This window comes from Mercenaria mercenaria, chromosome 16 (assembly GCF_021730395.1).
Source record: "Mercenaria mercenaria strain notata chromosome 16, MADL_Memer_1, whole genome shotgun sequence".
Classification (NCBI taxonomy): Eukaryota; Metazoa; Mollusca; class Bivalvia; order Venerida; family Veneridae; genus Mercenaria; species Mercenaria mercenaria.
In genome coordinates this window covers 25,389,739-25,401,201 of record NC_069376.1, presented here as the reverse complement: position 1 = coordinate 25,401,201, position 11,463 = coordinate 25,389,739, and the positions used below count along the sequence as shown (strand labels likewise).

At 35.3% G+C, this 11,463-nt stretch overlaps 1 protein-coding gene across 1 annotated transcript; it reads left to right on the top strand.

The window, feature by feature from the left end:
* The first annotated feature begins 691 nt into the window (after positions 1-691).
* On the top strand, positions 692-10,314 carry LOC123540239 (uncharacterized). Its single transcript, XM_053525814.1, has 8 exons — positions 692-763; positions 1,509-2,350; positions 3,329-3,470; positions 4,001-5,348; positions 6,011-6,162; positions 7,246-7,400; positions 8,088-8,197; positions 9,242-10,314. The coding sequence occupies exons 1-8, from the start codon at positions 692-694 to the stop codon at positions 9,400-9,402; spliced, it is 2,982 nt and encodes a 993-aa protein (XP_053381789.1). The 3' UTR covers positions 9,403-10,314.
* Positions 10,315-11,463: the final 1,149 nt, after the last annotated feature.

The following is an 11,463-nucleotide window of genomic DNA, read 5'->3' as shown; positions in this document are numbered from 1 at the left end:
AGTATAAAAGAATACCGACGGGACAATAAAGATAAATTAATGACTAGTCATATTTCTTTTATTAGGTCAAATTATAAGAGGAGTAAATAGAATACATTAATACGGCATATTACGATGTATAAAACATATTACTGAATACGGTGCTTTTGTGCATCGTTCAAAGTAAATGTGAAAGTGAAACTGGGGCAAAACTACATCTTCGTAACATAATTATTAAAAACAAAAGTTACAATATTTCCCCTTTTTGAGGGGATGGGAGCGGGGTAGGAGGGTGGAAGGGAGCATTTATGTTCAGTGAGGAACCATTTCAAATGTACATGCAAGATTAAGTTTCAAGCTGTTAAACTGTGACTAAAATTAAATTGTGACTTAAATATAGTGTGGGTTCGAATTTCTGCTTGAATTTTTTGTGTGTTTCTTATTGTGTAATTATAGATTCAAGTTGCACAGTAGTAGATAAATTTGCTATACGTTCTTTATAAAATCAACAATCTTCTGAGAGCTGTATCACATAGCCAGGCCCATTTAAAAAATGATTGCTAGCCTTATGTTCCTTAATAACCTATAAACAATCCAAAACACCAAGAAAAGTAGGGATCATGTATGTATCTTCTAAGAGAGATGTTCTGTCTGACAGGTCAACACTAAGGAATATCTCCCAATCTGACAGCTAAAATGTGGGTATGGACACATGGGTAATAAGGCTTGTTTACATTCCAATGATGCAAAAAATCTCCTTGGCAATGATATAAAAATGACAAGTGTAGGTTCACAATGAAATAAAAACAGGAACTGGCTTACGTAAAACATGAAAATGCCACATTAACTGGGAAAAAAATGAGGATTTTTCCTTTCCGCCATTATCCGGCTAGCCCGGCAATAAGTGCTGCTTGATTATCTATTTAGTACTATTTTCCTGTAAGAAAAAGTGGGTTTCTGTAATAGTGTCAGTTTCATTTATATAGTAACAGTAGTTTATTTGTATGAAAATAAAACAAGTCTCAGCTTGATAAAATCATTTTTCAAGGTTTAATGATATTTTCAGTAACGTGTCACTGCGGGTAGCACTTTTCCTTAAAAATACTTGTTGCGACAAAAATTTTAACCATTTCTACTCTATACTAATTTGTTTTAAGTCGATTGTGAAGCAAGTTCTACAACTTATATCAATCACTCTCGACACCTCATTCCTGCCACGATGGTAAGAGAGAAGAGGTCATTTCTCCCAGTTGGAGCTTATTTTTGCCCTATTCTTCTATTTTCTGCTCAAATTTTAAAGCTGACAACACATAAACCTTGTTGAATATACAAACTGTCTACTCTGATAGCTATGAATGGGTAATATTTAGACACTGAATATAATTTCTTTTATCGAGATGTAAATACATATGAATTCGAGTAGCGAGATATCAGATATACTTCAACATAAACGGTGTCGCGTATGTCGGATCTGACTTTACGGTGTAAAAACAGATTAGGAAGAAATTTTGACTGTTTAACTTTTCCAGATAAGCGAGTTTGAAATAAGCGAGTTTAAACTATATTTATATGTAACACAGGTGATGATACAGACAATGAAGGAACTTGAGTGGAATCGGATAGCGATTATTTTTGAAGATGATACATACGGCAGAGAAGCCAGCACCCGTCTTACTCTAAGAGCCAAACAAGAGAGCATTTGTATATCTATGGACAGTGGTATCCCTGTGAACAATGGTGTCAGCGCAAATGATATTTCAACTCTACTTAACAATATTATCTATGGTTCCACCAACAGTCCATCTATTAATGGAATAGTTTACATTGGATCTAGTACATTTGCACGATCTATTTTCATTTCTTTAGACAATACCGGTTTTTCGGCAGTCCCTATTGTTATGCTTTCGGAAGGCATCAATATGCAGACAAGTGTGTTTAAAAGTCACAATGGTTTTGCCAGACCAGCGGCCAAAGGTTCTCTTGTTCTGGCACCTAGCTACTTGGAAGTCACTGAATTCGCTGATCACTGGAAAGCGATATTCACAAATAAAACTTACTTTGAGAAAGAGTCTGTCACTAATCCATGGCTAATAGACCTATATCATGAAATCACAGAGTGTGAAAAAAGAAACTGTGAGTTTGCTGTATTGACTGAAAGTGAATTTGGAGCAGCATTTGGAGCGCAGCCTCTGTATGTCCAGTATTCCATTCTGGCAGCACATGCACTTGTAAAAGGAATAAAAGAACTTCAAGAAAAACACTGTCCTACTCCAGGGTTCTGCGATACATTCAAAACAGAATTTCGTACGGGTGATCTGCTGGAAAATATTAAAGACATAGACATAGATATGTCAACAGATTTTCAATGGAAGTAAGTTTATGTTCTCCTCGCGAGTTAAACGTGAAAACATAAGCATATTGATGAAGCAAAGCATTTTTTATTGTAAATAAAGATACGTGGTGGGTCCTATCATAAATATTATAAATATTGTACATGTATCTAATTAACACTCTGATTCGTTTACTTTTTTCCATTGATCTTAAGATATGACCTACCTAATGGTGAATATTTCAAATCTTCAAAACAATGTTACAGCAATATACTGTATCCAGTTAGAGACTTGTACGCAAAATTTAAACATCTTTTACCGTTCCTTTTTTTATAAATTTTGTACAATTCATGATATTTCCTCAAGCTCAAGTGGAGACAAATTTCAAAGTGATGGCCACTGTGACGTTTGCAGAGATTTACTATACAATTAATTTTAATAATGGAAAATCACACTTTTGATAAACAATTATAAAAGACAAAATAAAACTGTGAATATCATTTTTTTCAAGGGTTCCTCAAGTAAAAGGACAAAATTCTAACTCCAACATTGAAAACTTAACTTTTACGTTTTGCTCACTTATGTAATCTAAAGAGTAAAGGCAAAACAGAGAACTTTTGCCGCATGAAACTCAGTATTTTTATAGTTGTCTAACTCTACCCACATCTGTTTCCGAGGTAAATTCACTTTGAACAGCAACATATCACTCATCAAATGATTTTTTTACTTGTTTACAATAAATCAAAAATAAGTCTTGAAAAAAGTAAAAACTTTCTAGAAAAAAGGAATATTAGGAGAAAAAAAATGTTTATCCCAGTGGGGCTTGAACCTACCCTGAAAAATTTAATAGTAGTTTAATTGTATGAATTAAATACTCTTCAAAAAGAGGTACACTATTACATGGGTCATACCTTAAATGTACGTTTGATTATTGTTTTGTGGGAAACGTCGGGTTTGCTCGATTCCCGCAAATTAAAATGTTGTCCATGCACCACTGAAATGATGAAAATAAATTTCAGGCTAGACTCACTTTCGAGTCGGAAGTTACAACTGACAGAGAACAACACTGATGACGTCATTAAGCCAAATGGCCAATCAAACTACCAAGTGTTCAATTATCGAACAGCCCACGAAGTGTCTTCCGAATTTGTTCTTAAAAGGGTGAGATGTCAATTACCTGATACTTTCTAGTCTCAAATTACTATCTGTCTTTATGTAACTTTATTTTCAGAGAATTAGTGATATTTTAACGCGATTTATATATGGCATTTTCAAATTGAAAATATCAACTATATATATATACATATTTTTTTGATGTACTTGAAACATAAAATAAAAGGAAACTTTGTTTGTTTACATTTATGAACATAATACCGGTATCATTTACTCGTGAACACCATATTTTACATTTTCAACTTGTCACAATACCCTGTCTGAAAAAAATATTTCCATCTTACATAGAAACAGCCAAATCTATATAGCAGATAAATAGAGAGAATTCATACCTACAGATCACCACAACAATACACCAGATCGTCTAGCAGTACAAAGGAGTGTGCATGCCTATATTGCAAATCCACCAACTCAAGAAAAAAATGTCTCAGCGCTGTATTATATACATACCTGAACTACACTATAATCTGAAATTGATCCAACAGTAACATATATTACCCTAGTCTGATTTATTTCAGATAAGCGACTACGTGGATATGGAATTGGTTATTAACAAGGATGAGCTCCGAGATTACACAATTCAGGGTGTGGAGCGAATGTGGCCAGATGTGAGAAAAGCACAGTGTAATATTGAAACCAAATGTGAAGAATGCATTCCCATTCTAGACATTCATGAAAGTTTTATTTTCGAACCAGGAGATGTATATGTCGTAGGAGTTGTAGCAGTATTTGATAGTGGCAGCAATGGAGTAGATGGATGTGGAGGCATACGTAAAGTCAGTGGATACCAAACTGCAGAATCTATGAGATTTGCTGTTGACAAAGTTAATAAGAAAACCGGTGATTTCTCAAACTTCTTCCCAGGTGTAAAGATTGGTTTGATTGTATTGAATTCATGCAATAACCCAGTGGTGGTACAGAGGAAAATACACGAACTTTTCAAGAATGGAGTAAAGACGGCCAATGGTTCCATTGTAGACATTCGTAATAAAGTCATCGGTTTCGTTGGTGATATTGGTAGCAGCATAAGTATTGCTGTGGCAGAATTGTTGTCAAGGTTAAAGTTTGTGCAGATAAGCTTCGCTTCTACCAGTCCCCTGCTAAGTGATAGGTCAAAGTATCCGTATTTTACGAGGGTTGTCACACCAGATGACGCCCAAGCTAAAGCAATGATCAGTATTATTCAGGAACTTGATGCAGATTATGTACAAATTGTTTATAGTACAGGTGCATATGGGGAGGCAGGAAAAGATAAAATCAAAGAAGCTGCATATCAAAACAAAATTTGTGTAGTTCAGGAAATTCCTGTTGAGGAATCTGGTAGTGCCTATGAAATATTTGAAAAGCTTAGACGGGCTGCTCACGCAAGAATCGTTATAATATTTCTGCGGTCCCATCGGATATACGATGTTATGTCCGCTCTGGTATCTCAAATAAGCTATAGAGGAGAGTTCATGTTTATTGGGTCAGAGGCATGGGCTCGCAAAAAGGACCCACTTACGAGTGACAATAAGCAGATACTTCTGGGTTCTTTTACTCTTTCACTAGAAATGTATCAAGACAATGAATTGCGCAGCTACATACAGAACATAAAGCCCAAGCCGTTTAGCCAAAATCCATGGTCATTGATTTATCTTCAAGCAAAAAGAAATTGTTTCTTTGATTTTAGTTTTGACAAAACACAGCCAGAAAAGTGCTCACCGGCTAATGACTACAGCACCGATCCAAATTTCGATCTGGACTCATGGGATACTTCCGCTTTCGTTGCTGTTAAAAGTCTTCTTATCGCTGCGAATGCTTTCCTTAAGGAGAAGTGTGGCCTTTCCGCTGACGGACTTTGTGGTGAATTCACAAATAATCCTGAAGGTAATACATTTTATCAGTTGATAACAAATTATCATGTAAAAGATAATTATGTTTTGATAACAACATCGAGAACAGCAAACACAGCCAGAACCATACATTTCAAAGTAGGCCAATCACAAATAGAAACTGATGGAAGATATATATAGCAGTGTCAACATGTACAATTTTATTTTACGAAACATAAAACGATGAGGATGGGGTAAATGGGGGAGGGGAAAGGGTAAGTAAAATGTGGGGGCATAAAGAGGGAAAGGTGGACATGAAGGGAGGTAACACCCTCAACAGTGACCGATGGAGATTGTACATTGATGCTTTGAGTAACGTATCGCACTTATGACGAAGTGTTTGAGTATATCTTAAGATGAACTATTGTTGTTATGCTGTTAATAACTACATGTAGTAGGGTATAATTAAAGTGACCCATTCCAAAAAGGCCATGCTACTATAAATTAGTGATTATATTTACAGTTAGGAGCACAGAACGCAACCACGCAACTAGATTCTTTTTATTTTCCATGATCTTCACTATAAATTGAATCAGTTTTTTATTATACGTGCAAAACACTACTAAGTTCCATTCATTTTTCTATTATCATGTCCTCACTCACAAAGGTCAATCAAACGACACTATGCCTAAACACTTCAACATATTTTCGATTCAGGTCTAGTCGATGCTATACGTGCGACAAAACTCGATCTTGATGGGTCTGGAAACAAGATAAAAGTGTTTAATGAAAATGGAGATGGTAATATCGGCTACAGAATCTACAACATTCAAAAGGATGATGATCCCCAAAACCTCATTTATGTTGAGGTATGTGTTAAACTTATTTTCTTTTAGATAATATTTAAGAAAAGAAGCGCAGTTTTTGAAGAATTGAATGTAAAGAATGATAGAAAATACGTGAAATTTAATTAAAGTGAGATATTAAGAGTTTAGGATTTCATATTTAACAAAATAATGAATATCAGCACGGCCTACAACTAATTGAGTCAAATCTAAAATTTAATGACACAATGATTATATAGACCAGCTAAGCCAGTACAAAAACATCTTACAATTGAAAGCAGCATGCCTCCAGATTTAGCTAAAAAATAATCTTTCTTTCAAATTGAAGTTTGGTCTTATTATGAACATTAGAATATGAATTTTTGTTCCTAAAATATTTTAAAAGTTCCAAATCAAGAAAAAAAGATGACAACGTCGGGAATCGTACCCCGGACCGCCGCGGCAATAAAGACATTTGCCGTCGTCGTAACCAATAGCGCTACAAAAGCGTGACAAATGCTTTTTGATTTTCATCGTAAAAAAGTAGTAAAAACATGTGTTTCCATAACATAAGGTTTGTCAGTAATCAAGTATTAAAGCCTTCTTAAGAAATATAGCATTTATTTCAAGATATCTAAACAAACATTTTTTTTTTGTCGAACGATCTGGAGGCATGCTGCTTTAAACATACATATCAGAAACACACGAAGTGGTTAAGATACTGATGACAAGGTGGACACGTAACCTTACATCTTAGGCTAATAATATTCCAACGTCCGTTTCATTTATACGCGAACATAAAAGGAGATCTCATGGACAGATAGAAAATATATATTTATATTCACTATATATCATGTATGGTTTATTTTCGTATAAACACCATTGTGTTATAATGTAAAGGATGGCCCTTTCCTTTTTTTAAGTTTGAAAGCGGAATCTGACGTCATTCGCAAGAAAACATGAACAAAATGGCGCCATATAAAAATCTTTCAAAACCAGAGGTTCAAATTATAAGTATTTGTAGTCAAACGCTTTTCAACAAAGTTCAAATGTTTGCCGTTATAATGTTTATGATACATATCACAAAAGAAGACTGTATTTTAGAAAATAAACATACTGAATTTTTAGGTCGGACGGTATCCACTAGGAGGCACATTTACTTTCGAGAAAAGCATGACGGTACACCCAGCAGGAGCACAGATTGTGTCCACGTGCCCCAATGAGAAGGCTTGTTCTGGCTGCTTTGGGGCAGAAAAAATAGTAGACGAAACAAAAGATGAAGAGTATGTTAATAAAACAGTTTTTGATATAAAAAAAAGTATTTTTTATTGAGTACCATTATAAAAGTAATTTAGAAAACGTCATTTATTGAACTGCCATTTTGCAGCACGTTACGTAGTAAATTTGCTGAAAATCACCGCTTTTATCTTGCGCATTCATTTTTGTATTTAATCGTATTGTATTTTGTAATTAAATTGATATTTAATTTTTGTTATATTTAATCGTCAGATATTATAATTTTGTTTTAAAATATTCTCAATTTTTAATTGCTTGTGTTCAAATTTATCACCATTCTGGTCAATGTTTAGAACTTCACCTTTGGAGTGCGGTCATAAAAATTACACTTTTTGAATTTAGTCAGACTGGAAAATAAGGCTCTCGTCGAGATATTAGGGTATCATGTTATGACGAATCGGACTGTAGCATTAGGTGGACTCGATTCCTCAACACCGGGCTATCCCGATCATGTGATAGGTATGCCGTGATGTTCCGATAGTGCTATTCGGAATGTCCCACAGGAGTACAGAACTAATGCGCGCGCACCGAGCCCGAATGATCGAGCGGAACCGGGGTACACAATCGAGCCCACCTATTATTGGAAATAAGACAATACACATGAAAGTGACTGCATACAAACAATTATAATTATATGAGTTTAAAATTGCGATTCGTATATTATTTTCTTTTAGATCTTTTGATGTTGGAATGCTGGTACTTGGCGTTCTGCTGGCTGTTGCCGTCATTATTGTGATTATCCTGGCTTTAGTTATTTGGCGATTGCACAAAGTGCGTGCAGCAGGTAATTGTTCTATTATGATTGTACGTTTTGTTAAGATTTTAAATATTAATAGGACACATTTAGCGGAAAACGGCACAGCAAATACAGCCTAGTTGTTCGAAACTTTAGCAGGCGATTAAGCTAACGGTTGATTAACTTTTAGGGTAAGATATCGACATTTTAGAAGACTTAGTAAAACAGATTTTAATTTAAAAATTATGAACACAAAAACGTCGTTACAGTAAAATTAAAACATCATACTAATGGTTCCCATCATGCCTGATATTTTGAATAAAAAATTGACAGGCCGTTAGTTTAACAGCCGGTTAAAGTTTCGAAGAACTGTCCCTGAGCTATAAATCGCAAAGTAGGGACACTGCAACTAGAAATTTTAGTGGAAAGATATAATAGATGGGTTGCTAAGTTGCTAGTAGTTAAACATAGTTTAGGTCATATGGCGATTCTTGAGTTATCTAATGGTAGAGAAAGAACCCGAATGTCCCTCTGGGCATTATATCAGCCATAGGCGGGTACCTGGGTAGAACCATCAAACTTCTGTAAATCCGGTTTGATGGCGTCCTCATATAATATAATTATATATTCCTTGTGGGATTTCGAACCCTAAAGAGTGAGGTGTAGGAAATTCCAAGTCAAAGACTTACAATTCGGCCAGGGACGCCTCCAATTATAATAAAAAGATTTTTGAAGATTTATTTTACATTTATTCATTACTAGTTATTTTATTTGACAATCTGTCATTTACATTCCATGAACAAGTAACAAGTCTTGTATAATAGTGTTCATGTTAAATAAAATTACCATCACTTTTCATTTCTATGGGTTTTTTTTTTTTAATTTTATTTATATATTACATAGTTCCAAAGGAAATCGTTTCCGAACAATTAATATTTAAAGAAAATAGTTTACAAGTGACAAAACGTTTTGCAACATATCTACATTATATGAATACGGTCTTTAAAAGAAAGGGGCATCACTTAGCAAATAAATCTCTAGTTATTCTCAGACGAATGAAGGTATAATTCTTCCATTCTCCTCAACTTTCAGCCAATCAGATTTATCTGACTCCAACGATATCAAGTGAAGGCGGCCGAGATTTAACGAGACAGGAAGCGATTGGAAGTGAGGCATTCTCGGTTATTCCCCCTTGCTCAACAAAGGAAAATGCATTCCCCGAACACTCGGAAATACAAACAACCGACACTTGACACTCAATTTTCCATTGTTTTCATTTTGTAAAATAACTATCAGAATGTTTATTGTATTGTAAATTTGACATTTCTTATGCATTCTAACATGTGTTTATAAGGTAATGAGAACGCGGAACATTCAGAAGTCACAACGCTCGTTTCCATAATTATGTCGTGATATGAGATTGGTGCATTTTCCTCGTAAAAAAGCTTGCTTTGTAAGGGAGCGATGCTTTTCTAGTGGCAGACAAAGACTGTATTAAGCTTGATTGTTTGTTTTGGGGTTAACACCGTTTTAGCGCATCCGAGCACAAAGTGCACGGGGTGAGCTCTTGTGATCGCTCACCGTTCGGCCGTCCGTCCACACTTTCCTTTAAACAGCATCTCCTCTGAAACCATTTGGTGGAAGTTGATGAAACTTGGCCTGGATGTTTCTTGGGTGATCTTCTTCCAAAGTTTTAAAATTGTTCCGCTTGGTTGCACATAGGGATCGCCAGGGCTAAAAATAGAAAAATCTTTAAACGACATCTCTTAAACCCCTAGTCCGATTTTGAAATTATTTTATTCAAATAATCCTTGTGTAATCTTCTACCAAGTTAGTTCAAATTATCCCAGTTTGTCAAAAACCGTGGCTGTCGTGGGTCGTGGTCACTTTTCCCTATATGTATGTACTGGAAACTTTAAAAAATCTTCTTGTATGAAACTGGTGACCCGATTTTGAAACAATTTCACACAAATGGTCCTTGTGTAACTCTCTGCCAAAATTTTTCAAATTATTGCGATTTGTCAAAAAACATGGCCGCCATGGGACGTGGTCTCTTTTCCATATATATATATATTGGAAACTTAGTGTATGAAACTGCTGGCCCGATTTCAAAATAATTTCACAAAAATGGTCCTCTACTAAGATTGTTCAAATTATTTTGATTCGTCCAAAAACATGGCCGTCAGAGGGTGTGGCCATCTTTTCCCTATATGTATATACTGGAAACTTACAAAATATTCTTGTCAGAAACAGCAGATCCAATCTTAAAATTATTTTACACAGATATTCTTAGGGTGACCCTTTACGAAGATTGTACAAATTATAGGAGGTGTGGTCACTTTACCCCTTATTTATGTAGTACCTCTGCCCCCTCCCCACTCCCCCAACTCCCCCTAAAAAAATAAAAAGAGGTATTACTGTTACGTAACGGCGTTCTCACCTAGTAACTGCCAGATTCCCGAACAATTTCAGACACAATGACTTTATCAAATCGTCATGGAGAGCATACACCTCGTCCGAGGATCGAACTCACGATCCCGCGGTCCGTACATCTGTGCTCTCCCTATTGAGATAAGCGGGCGAGCATCACTGTATTAGATGTAACTGGATTTAAACCGCTATGTAACATTATTTCCATTCGAATATGAATTGTATGTACAACTATATTTTTCATACTCAAAAAGAACATTTTTACATCGCAATTTATTTTATCTGTCTTATTTCATTTTAATGTATTTTAAAAATAAATTTAAACTTTGATTGTTAGACAGTTTGTTGCCGTGTTTTCGTTCTAGTTACGCCCCGCGTGTAACACACTTGCCCAGTAAAACAAGAGCAAGTCGTCCTTATCCTGCTTAATTTCTATATAATGAACTTGTCCATTTCAATATGGACAATGGCAAAAATGTTAAAAGGTGTGCTTTCCACAACGATACCGACTAAATGGAGAACAGGACAGATTTCGTGCAGGCTGATTATGATCTACACTGGTCGCAAAGGCAGAATCAATCGTGTTCAGCATGATGAGGGTTTACGAAATAATAAATACATTAGGATTAGAGACTGAATCAAGCACAACCATGAAAATGTAAGCAATACAGAAGCGGGATAAAGGGTAAAAATACCTTATTATGGCAAAATATTTAAATTAGATTTGATTGGAAGAGATTCCTCAGGACGTTATTCACCTGTACCCTGATGAAAATAACTGCCGCGGTAATAGTAACCTGAAAAAAATCCGCATGAGTACTCCATCCACAAATGAAATCAACAGACATTGACCTTGAACAATTGAGAGCAGCTAGAGAACTAAA